Source organism: Kuraishia capsulata, genomic scaffold, assembly GCF_000576695.1.
Source record: "Kuraishia capsulata CBS 1993 genomic scaffold, Kuraishia_capsulata_scaffold_6, whole genome shotgun sequence".
Lineage (NCBI taxonomy): Eukaryota > Fungi > Ascomycota > Pichiomycetes > Pichiales > Pichiaceae > Kuraishia > Kuraishia capsulata.
The window spans coordinates 1,249,413-1,266,684 of NW_019172955.1; the positions used below are offsets into that span (position 1 = coordinate 1,249,413).

At 45.5% G+C, this 17,272-nt stretch overlaps 11 protein-coding genes across 11 annotated transcripts; 6 read left to right on the forward strand and 5 right to left on the reverse strand.

Moving 5' to 3' along the window:
- Positions 1–307: 307 nt before the first annotated feature.
- Positions 308–2,308, reverse strand: KUCA_T00005416001 (uncharacterized protein; the record flags this gene model as incomplete). The annotated part of the gene is made up of 1 exon (XM_022600610.1): positions 308–2,308. One exon carries the CDS (start codon positions 2,306–2,308, stop codon positions 308–310), a length of 2,001 nt encoding a protein of 666 aa, XP_022461414.1.
- A 1,121-nt stretch (positions 2,309–3,429) lies between these two features.
- On the forward strand, positions 3,430–5,076 carry KUCA_T00005417001 (uncharacterized protein; the record flags this gene model as incomplete). Its single annotated transcript, XM_022600611.1, has 1 exon — positions 3,430–5,076. The coding sequence occupies one exon, from the start codon at positions 3,430–3,432 to the stop codon at positions 5,074–5,076; it is 1,647 nt and encodes a 548-aa protein (XP_022461415.1).
- Positions 5,077–5,342: 266 nt separating this feature from the next.
- KUCA_T00005418001 (uncharacterized protein) lies at positions 5,343–6,194 on the forward strand (the record flags this gene model as incomplete). Its single annotated transcript, XM_022600612.1, has 1 exon — positions 5,343–6,194. The coding sequence occupies one exon, from the start codon at positions 5,343–5,345 to the stop codon at positions 6,192–6,194; it is 852 nt and encodes a 283-aa protein (XP_022461416.1).
- A 29-nt stretch (positions 6,195–6,223) lies between these two features.
- On the reverse strand, positions 6,224–7,231 carry KUCA_T00005419001 (uncharacterized protein; the record flags this gene model as incomplete). Its single annotated transcript, XM_022600613.1, has 1 exon — positions 6,224–7,231. The coding sequence occupies one exon, from the start codon at positions 7,229–7,231 to the stop codon at positions 6,224–6,226; it is 1,008 nt and encodes a 335-aa protein (XP_022461417.1).
- Positions 7,232–7,473: 242 nt separating this feature from the next.
- On the forward strand, positions 7,474–8,334 carry KUCA_T00005420001 (uncharacterized protein; the record flags this gene model as incomplete). The annotated part of the gene is made up of 1 exon (XM_022600614.1): positions 7,474–8,334. One exon carries the CDS (start codon positions 7,474–7,476, stop codon positions 8,332–8,334), a length of 861 nt encoding a protein of 286 aa, XP_022461418.1.
- Positions 8,335–8,442: 108 nt separating this feature from the next.
- KUCA_T00005421001 (uncharacterized protein) lies at positions 8,443–9,528 on the reverse strand (the record flags this gene model as incomplete). The annotated part of the gene is made up of 1 exon (XM_022600615.1): positions 8,443–9,528. The coding sequence occupies one exon, from the start codon at positions 9,526–9,528 to the stop codon at positions 8,443–8,445; it is 1,086 nt and encodes a 361-aa protein (XP_022461419.1).
- Positions 9,529–9,842: 314 nt separating this feature from the next.
- On the forward strand, positions 9,843–11,675 carry KUCA_T00005422001 (uncharacterized protein; the record flags this gene model as incomplete). Its single annotated transcript, XM_022600616.1, has 1 exon — positions 9,843–11,675. One exon carries the CDS (start codon positions 9,843–9,845, stop codon positions 11,673–11,675), a length of 1,833 nt encoding a protein of 610 aa, XP_022461420.1.
- A 233-nt stretch (positions 11,676–11,908) lies between these two features.
- Positions 11,909–13,192, reverse strand: KUCA_T00005423001 (uncharacterized protein; the record flags this gene model as incomplete). Its single annotated transcript, XM_022600617.1, has 1 exon — positions 11,909–13,192. The coding sequence occupies one exon, from the start codon at positions 13,190–13,192 to the stop codon at positions 11,909–11,911; it is 1,284 nt and encodes a 427-aa protein (XP_022461421.1).
- Positions 13,193–13,727: 535 nt separating this feature from the next.
- On the reverse strand, positions 13,728–14,669 carry KUCA_T00005424001 (uncharacterized protein; the record flags this gene model as incomplete). The annotated part of the gene is made up of 1 exon (XM_022600618.1): positions 13,728–14,669. One exon carries the CDS (start codon positions 14,667–14,669, stop codon positions 13,728–13,730), a length of 942 nt encoding a protein of 313 aa, XP_022461422.1.
- A 1,072-nt stretch (positions 14,670–15,741) lies between these two features.
- Positions 15,742–16,317, forward strand: KUCA_T00005425001 (uncharacterized protein; the record flags this gene model as incomplete). The annotated part of the gene is made up of 1 exon (XM_022600620.1): positions 15,742–16,317. The coding sequence occupies one exon, from the start codon at positions 15,742–15,744 to the stop codon at positions 16,315–16,317; it is 576 nt and encodes a 191-aa protein (XP_022461423.1).
- Positions 16,318–16,745: 428 nt separating this feature from the next.
- Positions 16,746–17,267, forward strand: KUCA_T00005426001 (uncharacterized protein; the record flags this gene model as incomplete). The annotated part of the gene is made up of 1 exon (XM_022600621.1): positions 16,746–17,267. One exon carries the CDS (start codon positions 16,746–16,748, stop codon positions 17,265–17,267), a length of 522 nt encoding a protein of 173 aa, XP_022461424.1.
- Positions 17,268–17,272: the final 5 nt, after the last annotated feature.

Consider the following 17,272-nt stretch of genomic DNA (forward strand, 5'->3'; position numbering starts at 1 on the left):
GCTATTCTGAAAAAAAGATTGATCTTTGAGTTTTCTGATCCAGGTTTCACGCCGAATTGGCTTGGTTCAAATCGCCATCCATTAGGCAAATTCATCTTTGGAAAGCGCTTTGAGGGTCCTCCAACGCGTTCTGGATCTTGATTGGCACACGCCCCACCCATTCACGGTTCTCCGCAATTGCAGATCTGAATTCTGTTCTGTGGAATGCAGAGCTGCTGCAGGATGGCTGATTGTATCAGACTTGAGGTTGGAAAAATAATTTTTAAAATGACTCTGTTATAAAGAAATGGACAAATGAGAAAGGAATCTAGAGACTGGCGACTTCAGTCTTTACCTCAGGGCCCTTGGGTGCTTCGATGTCTATGCTTGATTGACTCTCTGCTGGCTCAGTGACGAGAACGGAACCACCTTTCTTCAGTCTCAGAAGTCTAGGGAAGACGAACATAAGCGACTTGCGGCCCTGCCACAATGGGAAAAGGATAATATAGAGGGCAGCCAATAACAACCAAATGAGCATGACCACAATAAAGCCGGTGAATGACTTCTTGCTGAGCTCATCCTCAACACCATACATAGCCACAACCTGCAAAATATAGATACCTAACACTATAACGACGTTGATAATAAGCGAGGCATAAGATTGAGTTGTCAGCGTTTTCTTTTGTTTATCGCTGATATCCATGTGCTCCATCTCTTCCTTATCAACATCATCACCAGCCTGGACTCCACGTCCGAGGGCACTCAAGTCGAAGGGTTCTGGGTCTGGTTTTAAATAGGAGATCACCACCATGTAGATTGTGCCGGCTCCAAAAGCTACCAAGTTTCCAATCAAAGTTGCGGCGGTGGTCATCACAGTGTCTTTGTTGATGACGTGGTCCGCATAGACATAGGTAGCACCTATCCAACAAGCTATTCCTGTGAGAGTACCAAGGGGAGCGCCGATGATTAAACCCAGCTTTGTCATCTTTGGCCAGAATAGCATTAAAGAAACTGCTGAGACCTCTGGAGTTAAAATAATGCCAATAAAACTTAGCATCCAACCAGTGGTTACACCAATGTAGTTGAAGACCACAGATAGCACACCCATACCCAGGCCAAAAGAGACCACTGCAATGTGGGAAGCCCTCACAAGTTGTTTGCCGGTTGCTTGAGGGTTAATGTATGTTCTGTAAATGTCGTAAGTTGAAACTGATGAAAATGCAATCAATTCAGCTGAAGTGGCCGAAGTGACAGACATAAAAAGCATTACCAGGGCCATGGCTGCACCAGGTGATCCAAAAATTGCATACAGACCATACACCACAGGCATTCCAGCATCAACTTCGGCATCGCTAAGAGCGTTTGGATAAGTCACAGAAGCAGGGTTTGTGAGCAGAGCTCTGCAGGCTAAACCACCGGAAGATCCAAGTGCAAATGGAATGATCCACCAGCAGATACCTCCCATCAAGTAACCCCAAAAAACAGACGATGAGTCGGAAGCAATGGCCCTCTGAGAGTATCCTGGGTCACCAAATACAGAAGAAAGACCACCAATACAAACACTCCACGTGAGCATGATCATAGACTTATCGTGGAAGTTGACGTAGCTCTTTCCACTTGCAGATGGAAAAACATCTTGAGCTTCGATCAGCAGATCGTACATTTTTCCTGGAGATCCGATTAGACTTGACGAGCAATAGATGGTGTAACAGGATACCAATAGGATGATGTAAATAATTACCGTGTGGATCCAGTCGGAAATAAAAGTTGCTTTCAAACCACCCAAAGCAGTGTATATCACCACATTAAGAGGCAGCAAGAAAGAGGCCGCAACAACATGCATACCAGTAGCAGCTGCGAATCCTTGAGAACCACCTAACAACAGCAGCGACGAGATTAACACATTGGTTGCAACACAATAAAATAAGAAGCACCAATGACCAACTTTTCCGAACCTGATATAGAAGCATTCGGAAACGGTGTGGATGCTTGGAGCGTATCTTTTGATCTGAATAGCCAGAAACAGAAACAGAGTAATTTGTATGGCACCACTAACACCATAAACCCATCCTCCCATAATTCCATGTGAGTAGGACCAGCTTCCTGATGAGAGAAGGGTTGCAGGCCAAGTCCATGCTGATACAGTGGAAGAGGCTATAAGACCAGACTTGACACTACGGGAAGCTGTAGAAAATCTCTCAGAATTTTGCACCTGACCCATGTAGACAGAAAGGGACTTAGAGATGGAGACCATCAGTATTGCGAAGGCTGCGCCAAGCCCAAGGGCAAAGCCGTAGCCGTAGCCTTGAGAAAGAATAGGTTCAACCATGTTTTCGATGGAGTCTTTGCTATAGATGATCAGGAAGACCGGCCATAGATGTCTTTGAGAGGACAGCGCTTTGCAGGCTATAAATGGAGTTCGAATCCTTATCTTTTTAACCAGAATTATATCAGTTGGCTAACCCCTTTGTATGTACCATGATCGGGAACATTGCTCAAAAACTGCAGAGAAGCCCCCCACCGAGAAGGTATCCGATAAATGCATGCGATAAGGAAAGATAAGAGGCTTGCATGAAGGAAAATTTACCACTTTGGGACATGTTGATCCGACATCCGACATCCGAAAGTTTGCCGGTTTTAGTGTATGAGATAGTGTCATGCAATTTGAAACCCACTGATTTCGTTCGATTGGGGAATTTCGGGCGCAAAGTTTATAGAGTAACACACCCCTAACTATCGTTAGTCACTCCAAGCGAAGGGACAGAGTTCATGGGTGAGAGTACATCCTGGATTGCCTGGAGCGCCGTATGTTTCAAACGATTTCCTCTTGGCGCTATGAGCTTCTCATTCAAGATCTGCAAGAAAATGCGCGTCAAAATCACCCCTTCAGCATTTCAAAAAGCGAGATTGAACCACTTAGAGTGTGATTTGCATATGCTTCTCGTTGTGGCCGGTAGGTTGCTGATCTGTCTCTATTTCGCATTCGATCAGATCATGGTTGCATTGCATAACCCCTGATGACGTTTAAAGCGTATCCGCTCAATTAAGGTCTAAATGAATTGTAAGCCAAAATTAACCTGACAAAATCTTGTGATCTTATCTGATCCATTCGAGCCGCTATACCCCAAAGGAGCTCGACTTCCGTCGCCAGATCCGAGATCCGAGATCCGCAAGATGGGGGTGGCCCCGCAGTGATAACCAACTCCTACACATTAATGTGCAGGAGGGTGTCTTTAAGGTCTGAAAAATTCTGATCCTCCATGGTATTTATTGTTTTCTTGTAGGTAGTCAACATACTTAAGACTGAGATAACATTTTACCAATCTTTTGAAACTATTCCCTTCGTTTAGTAAGTCAACAAATAGCATTTAAAGGACCCTTTGATCAGAACTTTGATCAGAATACGCTCCATTTCCTCGAATCCTTATTAATCTCGTATTAGATCACCAAATGACTGCTCCTGACTGGAAAACCTTCCCTGCTGAAATTCAGGAAAAGCTGTATCAGAATATTCCGGAAGAATGGAGAGACAAGACTCTGAAGGACAAGATGCTAGCTGAAGGCTTCATCAATGCCAAAGAGTTTATAGACACCCTCGTTCCTGACTCTGAGAAAAAAATTACTTCATTGGATGCCCCTACTCTTGCCAAGGTGATTGCTTCTCGCGAATTGACCTCATATGAAGTTGCCAAGGCCTTTTTCCATAGAGCTGCTCTTGCGCAGCAACTGACCAACTGTGTTATTGAAAGTTGGTATCCTGCAGCGCTCGCCAAAGCCAAAGAATTGGACAAAATTTTGGAGGAAACCGGAAAAGTGGTTGGTCCTTTACATGGTGTTCCTATCTCATTAAAGGATCAAGTCGATATTGCGGGTTTTGACTCCTCAATTGGTTACATCGGAACCTATAACCACCCAAAATCTGAGAATGCTCTGTTAGCTACCATTCTGGAGAATGCAGGTGCAGTCACTTATGTTAAGACTACGGTACCAATGGCAATGATGGCACCTGAGACTGTGTCTAATATTCATGGGTACACCTCTAATTCACTCAATATCAACCTGACATCCGGAGGTTCGTCTGGTGGTGAGGGTTCCTTGATTGGAGCTCAAGGCTCTCCATTAGGGGTTGGTACAGATATTGGAGGGTCTATCCGTATTCCCTCTGCCTTTCAAGGCTTGTATGGTCTGAGACCTTCGCATGGCCGTGTTCCATACTTGAGAGTCACAAATTCGTACTCCGGTCAAGACACCATGCCATCTGTGATTGGTCCGCTGTCGCCTTCTTTAGAGGGTATTGAGCTATTTATGCAAACAGTTGTTGGTGCAGAGCCTTGGAGACAAGACCACAAGGTTGTGCCAATTCCATGGAGAGATGCTTCTGAGTTCAAAACCAGAAAGTTGACCATTGGTGTCATGGCTTACGATGGATGCATTATGCCCAATCCGCCTGTGCTGAGAGCTGTTGACGAATGCGTTGCTGCTCTGAAGCGTGCCGGTCACGAGGTAATTGAGTGGAAATTTGAGGAACAAGCAGAATTCTCAGATGTTGGTGGGAAGATTTTTGCTGCAGATCTAGGTCAGGAGATCAGAGATACATGTGCTATTTCTGGTGAGCCTGTGGTCCCTGTCGTTGAGTACTTGGTTGACGAAAGTACTTTCCCCGAAATCCTCAACGTAAATCAATGGTGGGATCTATGCAACAAGAAATACGAATTGCAAACCAAGTTCTTAGCTGCTTGGGCAGAATCTGCTTCTAAGACTGCGAGTGGTCGGGAAATTGATGCAATTATCTGTCCAGTCTGGGCCACTCCTCCCTTTGAGAAGAACAAATTTGAATCGGCCGTTTTGGGTTACAGTGTCCCATTCAATGTTGTGGACTCCTCTGTGGTAATTGTACCTGTTACCAAGGTTGACAAGCTAATTGATCTAAAGGACGAAACCTACACGCCAAAAAACGCGAAAGACCAACAGGTGTACGACTCCTATAACCCCGAAGTGTACCACGGCATTCCCATCTGTGTTCAGGTAGCCTGCAAGAGATTGGAAGAGGAAAAAGCCATTGCTATTGCCTCTGTCTTGGCCGATTCCCTGAAATAGATATTGATTATCTCTGGGCTTTTCGTATCTTTATATATGTTTATAATAAGTTGATCTGACAGTCTCCTGCAAGGTACTGCGTGCATATATGCGGCGTCTGATTTGGTTTAGCACGCTAATATTCTAGAAATATCTAGATAGACGTATTCTGTCTGAATCGAGAAACTATCTCTTTACCTGACGATCTGGCTGTGCATCGAGGTGATGAATTCTTCCCACAGAAATAACCAAAGCTGACAAATCTATTCAAGCCATAATTGCACAGAATGGACGACAGGGTTTTTGGCAAAAGGCGGCACCCTCCGGAAGCATCTTCTCATCCCTTCAAGAAGCGGCTGGTAGATAGCCTGTCCAGTCTGAGCATTGGCTCTGATCCTGGCAGAAGGCAATCCATATCGCGCCCGACATCGCCTTTTTCATCATCTGAGGATAATTTGTTGCCGGCATACGAACCGCATGCTTACGCAAACTCACAAACAAGTGATAGAATCGTCATACCGTCTATAGAGAAGTTCCTGCGAGAGAATCCAGACTATGACGATTCCGCCACAAGGCCAATTAATGTATTTGAAGAAATCGACCCCATGAAACTTGTTATACCGAATTTAAGGGCGGTTAATGAATTATTCAACAGCGAATCCAGTTTCAACAACGAGGCCTACCTAGCTGAAAGGAAGAGATTCTCCTACGAAAGGGTTGCGGCCCAGAAGAAAAGGGAATTAGAAAAGAAGATGCGCAGTCAACCGGCCCAATTCTTGGGCATTAACAATGATATGAATGATGAAGGGGCTCCATCCGGGTTTGAGGTGGAGGTCACAGACAACGAGATATATAGAGACGCATATGCCTTGCGATACTGGTCTCTCGTGAAATGGTACGATCCGACGGCGGTGGTTTTGGAAAATCTACGCGAATGGCGCAATAGTGAGAGTTCAGTGTATGTGCCAGATGATGGTGATACCAGCTTCTACATGGACGAGTCAATGGATGTAGCTGAGTGCTCAACTCCATCAAGACCCAACCCTAACTGGGAATCTGAATATGGCTCGTACTACGCCTCCACTCCAGTGGGACGACAACAGATAGAGATTGATGACATGGACATGGATATTGATTAGTAAATTATAGTTAGCATGCAAAATTAAGCTCAAACATTGGAAACATCTGCCAACTTGGCCAGAACCTTTCTCAAGCCTGTAGTGTACACTTTGGGATCTTCTTGGAATTCGTACATTTGCTCCACTTTATCCACCAATTCGTTCCCTTTGGCGTGCAAATTCCTTAACGTATCCTTGGTATAATCGAAACTGTTTGTGCTATCCATATAGCTCAACGCCTGTTTCTTCAGCTCGATATCATTCGTGTGCAATTTGAGGATCTCCAGTAACTTGTCTCCATCCTTTCCTGTGGCCAAAGAGTGTATTACTGGAAACGAAAACTTTCCTTCAGTGAGATCCTCACAAAATCCCTTGCTGGATACGTATTTGGTAGACTTCAGGTTCAAATAGTCATCTCTGATCTGGTAGATGGCACCCATCACGTTGGCCACTGCAACTAATGGGGAAAGGGTTTGAGGACTCGAATTTTCAAAGGATTTCAATCCAGAAGTACTGAGTTCCAACAATCGCACAGCCATTCTGAACAAGCCACCAGTCTTGTCCATAACCATATTCAGATACTCCAGCTCGGTCGGACACTTGTGCTCGTCTCTCCAATATATGTCTAGACCCTGCCCTCTATGCAGATACAACAGTTCCTCGGTGAATATCTCCTGAACATGCTTGCTTGCCTCTGTAGTCTCCTCCAAACTCATTAAATTCTGTGCAACCACAAAGATCATATAGCTGGAACTGTTTATCGTCGAGGGAACACCGAACTTGATGTGTGCCGTGGGTTGGCCTCTTCTCAGCATGGCGTAATCTTCAACATCGTCAATGAGCAAAGAAACCTGGTGAAGTATCTCAGCAGACTCACAAATAAGATCTAGCTTTTCATGCGGCGCCTGAAGAATTCTGTTGAAAGATTCGATCACAAGGCTGATACTCTGCTTGCCAGGATTGTTAGCCAGGTAGTCGTATGGACGTCTCAGTATGGTTTCACTTTGCACGTCCCAACATGCGTGTCCTTCAAACGAAACACGTTTCCCAATATCCATTGATGCAAACTCGATACCTCTGGCAAAATTCCAGCAATATTGCTCGGAACAAGCGGCGAGTGTTATCTATGTGGTGGCCAATTTCGTTCTATCAATAATCAAATGATGTCGTGCGCAACTCATCTCATCGCCTACTGAAACTTTAAGTACACGTTATCAGGTCCTGTTAGACAGGTATCCATTCTTTTGAGCTGAAAGCCTGATAAGCTAACCGTTTGTGAAGCCGAAAATTGTTCAATTCAATGGAAAGGCATTTATGGGATGTTATACAGGGGATTCCTCCGGTGACAAGGACTTATCTGGGTGTGTCTTTTGCCTTCTGCTCACTGGTGGGCTGTGGCCAATTCTCCAATAACCCTTCGGACTGGGGATTGTCATTTGCAAAGATATTCAAATATGGACAAGTATATCGATTATTTACCAGCATCATGTACGATGGTGCACTGCGATGGGAACTGCCCTTTACGTGGCTGAGGGTAGGGAGTGTGATGACTTTTCTTGAAAGGAAATACGAAAACGCCTGGAGTTTCGTTTGGTTGATTGTGTTGATGGCGCTGTCGAATTACGTTGCTGCTTATTTCTTGTTGAATTGTACTGATAACACGCTGCTGAACGCACATTTCATGTTCGCGGTCTACTATTTGTCAGTGAGAAGATTTCCCAATGGGGACCATGTGATGATGGGGTTGGTAACGATAAAGGCCAAGTACATTCTGATCATGCTCTACTTGTTTTCCTTCTACAGTGTGTGGTACTTCATCGCCGGTTACCAGGGTAGTCTGGATGGCTGTGTAGGAATTTTGGCTGGACATCTGGTATTTCTGGGATACGATCTGGTGCCTCCGTTGTTCAATGGAATCAATGTGCTTCAGCCAATTTGGGAATGGACATTCGTGAAACGTGTTTTTATGCCAATGAAAACCCTGTTGTTATCAACCGGTTTGTTTGCGCATGCTGATCAGGTGGTGCTTGTGCAACTTGACGATGATGGGGTGGAAGGGCCAGTGGAAGTACCAGTAGCAGTGGCTACAGGATTTGAATTGGGCAATGACGATGGACTTGCTCTTAGAGACCTAGGCGGTGAAGAAGCTGTGGAGGAATGAATTTACGAATTATATCGAACATGATGACTCAAAAGAAAGGAAAGTTTGTAGTGAAGATGGTCGGTCAGTTGTGATGCAAGGTCGTGATGTTTTGGTCATTGACAAAATTCAACAGTATTTTTGCAGCTCTTCGCCATTCTCCCCAATGATCTTCTTGATGGTCTTTATTATATCCGCATGGAGAGTCTTGGAAGAAGCAACTATACCCTGCGATTGGAGCGTTCTTCCCTTACCAAAGTCCAGAGAGTTTCCATATATATCGGATACGACTCCCTCGGCCTCGGTGATAAGGACATTACCCGCAGCATGGTCCCAGATTTTTTCCTGGTAGTTCACGTCTTTGGGCAATCTCAGGTAGATCTCAGCGTCGCCTCTTGCCAATGCGCAATATTTCACCTGCGAATCCAGGTTCAAGGACTTGGAAACAATGTTCAAGTCTTCCTTGATGAGAGCCTGAAGTTCATGGGACGAATGGCCCTTCTCAACGCCTTCGCACACCTTGGCCTCGGCAAAAGAGACCTTGTTATTCAAGAATATACGTCTTTGATCATCCAATGGTTTCACCTCCTCGAACAGGTTTTGGTAGTATGAACCTCTTCCTCTAATAGCACTGAAAAGCCCTCCTCTTTTCCCAGAGGGGTTAGATAAATCAACTAGCAAATTAGGACATCCTATCACACCCAGCTGAACCTCTCCATCGACAATCAAAGCAAGACAAACGGCGAATTGGTCGCCTCTAAGAAAACCCTTGGTTCCATCAATAGGGTCCAAGGCCCAGATACGTCCCGAGCTTCCTCCCTTGGAGTCGCCCTTGTCTATAGTCGAGCAAACAGAGTCGATGGATGACAGCTCTCCCAGCACGTCACTGGAGAATTTATCCTCATTTTGGACGTTTTGGATGTGCTCGAGAATGTTCTGGCCCAACCCCGGGGTTTGCCTGATGAGGTCCGAATCCTCTTCACCAACCACCTCGTCCGAGGGGAAATTCTTCAAAATAGAGTTGATCACAATTGCCTGGGCGGCAAAATCGCCAATGGTGACTGGTGATTTGTCAGTTTTGGAGATTCCACCCGTGGTCTTTGCAGCAATCTCGTCACTGATCTTCTTGGTCAATATGGAGGCTCTTTTGACAGCCAATTGCGCAACCAATAATTCCTTGTGAAAACTAGCCATCGTTCGATAGAATCTTTTCATAAACTTGATCAAGAAGTAATAAGCACAAAATATATACCAAAATTAGCTGCAGTCCAAATCAATTCCCGATACCAACTCAACCAAACTAACAAGGGTTCCATCTCTTTGGCCATTCTTTTGCCATTTTTTGGCATTTTTTGGCATTGTCCACGCTCCCAAGCGTAATGCCCAATTGTCCGAAAAGGGCAAAAGAATTTGAACTTGAAACACAACTGACGCCAACCTCTTTTATTTTTTTTAAACTGATTTTACCATTGTTCCATCACCACATTTTTCACTTTGCTATAGTTTCAAGTTAACGACTCATTGGCTCGATGCTTGGATTCAGGCGTTCCTCAAAGGATAAAAAGTCTCCCAAGACGCCTAAACAACGTTCGATTTCGTCAGCCTCGTCAATCTCGTACGCTTCGAGTCCGTTGATTAACAGCTCATCCAATGATTTTGCCAATCACACCAAGGTGATCCAGGCCAAGTTTTCGTATACTCCTCAGCGATCTGGTGAGATTGGGTTTGACGAGGGCGATTTCTTTTTTGTTGCTGAGAACGCGAGTTCCTCGCAAGAATGGATCGAGGCCCAGGATCCAAACAAGAACCTTAAGGGTCTTGTTCCAACTTCGCATTTCAAATTTTTGGAGAAGTCAAACAGACTCGAGGAGATCAACGAATCTCTAAGTCCGGGCCCCGGATTGGCCGTTCCTCCCAAGAGAAAGTCCTTGACGATCCTCTATGCGAGGGTCCTGTATGACTTTAAGGGCGAGAGATCCGACGAATTGAGTGTTACGGCGGGCGAAAATATCATTATATGTGCACATCACTCGTTTGAATGGTTTATAGCCAAACCTATCACCAGGTTGGGTGGGCCTGGCCTGGTGCCTGTGAGTTACGTCCAGCTTTTGGACATGACTACGCGGATGCCTTCCAAGTTGAACGTTAGACAGGTGATTGAGACTGAAGAATTGCCTACTGTGGAGCAGTGGAAGGTTCTCAATGCTAAATATAAGGCAGGATCAATTGTTGTTGGAGGAAAGACAAATGACTATCCTAACTCCCATCAGAGCGTCTCAAGAAACGGTTCCATAGGGGACACCAACAGGACCTCGATGATGAAGAAACAGAGGTTCCAGAGCCAGCTCGACTTGGTCTCGTTGTATGTGACTGAAGTGGACACTGAGTCGTTTGCCAATACGAGTGGAAAGTACTGGTACCTAGTGAGAGTTGCTCTTTCCAATGGGTCCACCAGATCTCTCTGCAGATTCTACGAGGACTTTTTCAACTTCCACCAGACGGTGCTGAACGCTTTCCCACGTGAAGCAGGCAAAGTCGATGGAGTTCCAAGGGTTTTGCCGTATATACCAGGTCCTCTTGCCGATATAAACGAGTCGCTGTGTCATAAGAGACTGCCTGATCTGGACAGGTACTTGAAGGAATTGGTAGGATTCCCAGAGTACATCTCTCGTACTCAACTGATCCAATCGTTTTTCAACTTGAAAGATGGAGACAAACAATTTGCGCCTACAGACGATATACTTCCCGTGCATCCTCTGAGACCTCCGCCAGACTTAATAGTGCTACCCAACACAGGAAGCGGCAACTCTCCAGACGAGAACTACTACCCTCAACAGCAGCAGCAACAGCAGCAGCAGCAGCTGTACACATCTATAGCCATGCGGAACTCGCAATACCAACAGGACAGGATGTCGCAGTACGAAAACGTCAAACGAAACTCCATACCATTATCGCAGCTTACCAACAGGATGAGTGGACTAAACATAGCGGGAGCTACTCAGCGGCAAACGTCGTCTTCTTCTTCATCCTCTGTGGTTTTTAACCAACAAGCCAAGGACCCAATGCCTTCCTCGGACGTGAAGCTTAAGCTGAAATTCTACTACAAGTACGACATTTTTGCAATAGTCGTTGCTGATAACTCGAGTCTAGCCGATATCAAGACCCAAGTTCTCAAACGAGTTGACGAGTCAGATCTGGACGGATCCTCTATATTATCCGTCCATCTTTATCCCAAGGATTCTACGAATGCTAGCGATGCTAGCCATGATGCCGCCACGGAAATTGTGTCTGACGAACAGCTCTGGAGCAGTCCAGCCTTTGTGGATAAAGGTAGGATTTTGGTGGTTGTAGATGAAGCCTGAAGTGTCTGTTATATAGTGAAAAGATGGCCGTGAAACATGAATGAAAGATTGAGGGACTAATTTACAAGTCTTAATACTAATGATGATCGTAGTTACTGACACTGGCAGCCTACATCGAGAATATATCTTAAACAAGAATTTAACAATTCAGACTATATATGTCATTCGTTCGAAGCCTTCATGCTTTTTATTTCCTTTTGATCGTTACCTCATCTTCAATGATTTATACATGCTTAAAGCAACATCTCCAATGGGTTCTCAACAACCTTCTTCAGGGCCTTGATGAACTCACCTCCCAAGGCTCCGTCCACAGTTCTATGATCAAAGGTACCGGTGAAGGTGATGACATCGTCAAAGACAAAGCCGAACTCGGAGGCCTTGTCTGGAACGGCCTTCTTCTCGGTGGTTCCAATGGCGATGATAGCACTCTGAGGAGGGTTCAGGATCGAGGTGAACATGGAAACAGCTGGGTTCATTCCCAAGTTCGAGATTGTGATGGTACCACCCTGGAACTCGGCTGGAGCCAACTTACCAGCCTTTGCGCGCTTTCCAAGGTCTTTGATCTCGTTGGAGATGGTCTCAAGACCCTTGGAGTCTGCGTTCTTCACAATTGGAGTGATCAGACCAGTTGGAGTGGCAACAGCGACGGAAACATCAACGTTCTTGAACTGTCTGATGACACCCTCGTTCTCCAGGTAGTAGGAGTTTACTTGTGGCACACGCTTGGAAGCAACGGCGATGGCCTTGATCAACAAGTCGTTCACAGAGAGCTTGTAGCGGTCCTCAGCAGAAGCGTTGAGAGATGCTCTCAACTTGAGCAACTTGGAGACGGAGATCGCAGACGAAACGATGTATGCTGGGGCTTCCTGGGAAGATTGGGTCAGTCTCTTGGAGATGACCTTTCTCATGTTAGTCAAAGGAATGTCCTCGTAAGTGGCCGAGGCAGCAGCTGGCGCTGGGGCAGAAGCGGCTGGAGCAGCAGCTGGAGCTGGAGCTGGAGCTGGCTCCTTGTAGCTCTCGACATCCTTCTTGGTGATTCTACCATGTGGACCGGTTCCAGTCACGTTCTTCAAAGAGATACCTCTCTCCAAAGCAATTGTCTTGGCGATTGGAGAGGCGAGAATACGGTCAACAGAGCCAGACGACGACTTGGGAGTTGCAGCTGGTGCAGCTGGTGCAGCAGAAGCAGTCTCCTTCTTCTCCTCCTTTGGAGCCTCTGGAGCGGCTGCTGGAGCGGCACCAGTCTCGCCAGCATCCTCGACAGTGAAGTCTGCAAAAGCAGCAACGTCGTCCTTGTTCTCAACGTAAACGGCAATTGGCTTGTTCACCAAAATATCCTCGGTACCCTCGTCAACCAAGATCTTGGCCAGGAAACCATCCTCCTGGAACTCGAAGTCCATGGATGCCTTGTCGGTCTCGACCTCGGCGATGGATTCACCTGGGGCCAATTGGTCCCCAACAGCCTTGTGCCACTTCAACAGGTTACCCTGAGTCATTGTTGGCGACAAAGCGGGCATGTTGATGACGGTGTGTTCCGGCCATGCTAAAGCAGTTAGTATCATCCATTGAAAAACAGGGCTAATTGGTTGGATTTTCACATACACTTTCCGGCATAAGTACGGACAAAGTTCACGGCAGTGAGCCTCAAAGTTCTAAAATGACGATTTGTTAGTTAACCTCTTTAGCACATGCTAACAACATCACCACAAAGCTGAGCAGTAAGGGGTCTGTTGTAGGCTAGCCAACAAACAGGTACATACGGTTGCAAGGCAATGGCCGAGCGCATCACCGGGCGAATTGATCTCAAAGCGGCAATGGTAGACATCTTCAATTATTCAAGTTGTTCTAGAAGAATATTCTTGTTGTGAAAAGGTCAAGTCTCAAGGTGCAAGAAAAATGTCCCACCAGCCAGCTCGTCGAGGAGGGCCTGGAGAACAACCGTCCGGGTTTGGAACGGGCGCACGACCTATGGGACATCTTTAAAAGTTTCCACTTTAATTACGATACCACCAATATATGTTTCTTCATGATTGCTTTATTTGCTTTGACCCTCTAATCTACCAAGTACCATTGTGTCGTTATCTCGTCTGCTCGCTTTGTGAACAAATCGTTGAACTGCTCGGGCTTCTGGACATCGTCTGGCCATACAAACTCTACTCCTCCATTTTTCAACAGACAGTCTCTGGTAGTCTGCCAGGAATGTCTAACCATGGACCCCCATCCGAAAACCGGATCGATATTATTCTTCAACCATGCCACTGTCTTAGGATCACCCGGATATCCCGAGCCCCAAGGGTCTTCTGTGGTTCTGCTCACTGCTAGCGATATGTCCCTGGTCACCTTGGCACATACCGAGGCTGTAGACACACAGGGATAGATGGCATCTGCCTTCTTTGCGACTGTCACCTTTAAGTGCGGGAAAATATCCTGCAGCTTTCGCTGGTATGTGGCGGGAGGACCAACGGTGTCGATGTAAATCTCTGTCAAGTTTACCTTCATTGCCAACACTCTCTTGATCAGATCAATGGTTGTGTCGTGAGCCTGTTCATTCAAGTTGTAGTTTCCCTGCGATGAGGACTTAAGCATTCCCGCGGAAATGTCTCGTGCTGTCAGAGATGTAGTACACCAGCCAATATTCTTGTAGAGATCGTGATCCTTGTCGCAGATTGCCTTCAAAAGGTTGGTTCGCTTGTCCTCAGAGAGCGTCTTTGAGTCCGCAAACCCATACTTCTTCTGTAAAGTTTTCTCGAAACTTTTCAAGCTGTAACTGACACCATACACCATTGGGCCCAAGACAGGGCCCCTGCCAGCCTCGTCTACTCCTAATAGACACTCCTCCTCTGGATTGTCCAGTATCTGCTGTGGTACTGGGGAACAGTACGTGTGAGTAGCATCTGATACGGGGATTGTTACACTAGGTGGTATGAACTCAGCAGAGGGGTTCTGGACTGTCTGTTCCTCAAATCCGATGCCCTCATCACTTTCCAAAGACATTTCTGTGGCGTTGAATTATATTACCTCCAAGCAAGCGTTGCTCAAACTTGATTAGATCTATCTACTTTGTAACTAACGCGTCGTCGGACGCGGGTTGGGTACACGACCTTTGGTTGATTTAGGAAAGAAACGGGTACATTCAAAAATCCTTGAGTATCATGGGATGGAGTACATTAACAACTTAATTGGGCATTATTTGTCCTTCACAATACCGCTGAGATTCTAACATCAGGAATATTATTGGTTTTGAGACAAAAATTGACCTAGCCTTCGCCTGGATGATAGTCGGGTGATCATTGAGCCATGAGCAAGGACAATCCCGGGATGAGAAGGGTGTCACCGAAACTGAGCCGCTTCCAAGGTTTGGGTGGAAAGATACTCCGAGATCTTGGACCCAAAGCTATATTGACGTGGGATGCACTCTAGAGAACTTTCGTCTTTGATTTAAAAGGACGCATATTTTTTCAAGCTGTGTGCGGCTCGGCTATCTTCATCGAGGCTGTGTCCCAAATGTCAAGGCGGTGCTGCTGCAATAATCAGCAATGAGGCGATGTTGAAATCTTCACAGAGCCAAAAAAAATATGAGGAGATCCCATTATATTATTTGTCATGGGAAGAGAGATTAGTATGGGCTGTCACTTCAAGTCACTAGATTACTGATCAAGGAGTAAGGAGTCTAGTCAGTGTTAGGTCTTGTCTTAAGGTTAGTACGTTCACTACGTTACCACCATGTGCAGTAGATTATTTAATATCACTTCTCCGAAGACATATTATTGTGGCATCCGGCAAAAAATCACCTCCACATGTCACTTGAAGCACGATAGGCTCCTGCCCACCTCAAATGCATCAAAAGAAAGCTGAATAACCATATGCCATGCGAGCCGAGACAGTACTTGCATGTCATCGCATCGCTTGCTGTGGCTGAGCAGATTCTGTGTTACGCCCCGTTTATGACTGATATAAAACTCTATATTCGAATGTATATTAAAGGCTTGCGAAACTGCTGTTGAAACAATATACAATCCTGACCATTCAGCTACAGCAATTGAAACTAATTGATCCAACTTGCACAATGACCGACAATAAATCTACACACATTGACCAGTCACCCGTATTGCCGAGAGGGTGGGTTTCGAAGGTAGACGAGCAGACAAAACGGCTATACTATCTGAATACAATCACTGGACAAGCACAATTGGAGTTCCCCACTACAGAATCCAGTGACTATGATGTTGATGATCTCCCACCACAATACGAAGATGCCGTGGCAGGGTCTGCTCCACAAGAAGGGAGGTCATCTGAGCCAAAAGGAAGAGTGCATAGAGCCGCAATTATTGCAGATCAGTTCCAGAAAAGGGCTTTTGATTATGAGACGAGACACAGTGGTACGCATGTGCTTTCCCAGCATTTCCAGAAACATAAGCAGAAGAGAGAGTCAGAAGGCGTGGATCCCAATTCCACCTCCTCCAAGCTGATATCCACTGGTGCTGCAGTGACTTCATTCATTCTTGATCAAAGACGTGCCAGGTTCGAGCGGAGACGTCGTTTTGGAATAACCGGTCTTATAACCCGAGCCTTTGATCCCAATGACACCGAAAACGACGAGAGATATGATAGCATCAGATACGGAAGGAGGGGTAAGCATTAAGTCGACGCAAAATGGAGCTTTGTTGAATGGAAATTTTTATTTGAGAGATTGTTTTCGATGATTGAGCTTTGTTTAACTTATATGTAGGAAGTTGGATTCTTGAATAATTTTTGGTAATAGAGAATTATTTCGAAAAATTGAGAAAAGACTCTCCAATAATTCCCAAAATAGTAATACTACAACTGACCCACAGAGAGCTATACCCACCAGTATCAGAAAAACAGTCAAACAAAGACTATTATTACTACAAAAAAATCCTGCATTATAGTTTCAGCTATTTATTATGCACATATATCACCAATGACGCTATCAGAAGCGAATCTGATTTCCTGTTCGACCTGCCAAAATCTGACGTCGTGCGACAACGGATGAGATAAAGAATCTCGTTATTCCCATTGCTTATCTCTCAACCAGCTTTCTCCATAACCATGTCGACACCAATGCCGAATCACTCCCGATCGACGTCAATCGATGCCGCCAGCTTTATAGTACAGCCAGAGGAAGGACAAGAAGATGACTCGTTTACATCCACAGCCTCGGATACAGAGTCTTACGCAGGGAGCATAAACCACAACGAACAGAACACTCAGAATACGTCTTTCCATCCAGTGGAGTACCTGTTGGGATCCTTGGAGTCTGCATTGAGTTCAATAGATCTGGATAGATCCATAGTTCTACAATCGCAGATATCAGGTGAATTGAATAACACTTCAAAGGAATTGCTGAAAATGATGGAGGTACTGGAACAACGGATACGATCCCATATGGCCAACTTCGACAGACTGAAGAACAACACAATCCCCGAGCTTGCTGCCAACATATCCAAAGCAGAAAAGAAAGCTACCAAATTGACGAAAGTCTTGAAAGATCAATATCCTATCGAATACTCAAAGAGCCTGGATAAAGTGTTGAACAGAATAACCAAAGATGATGAGAATCTGTATGTTTGAAGTTT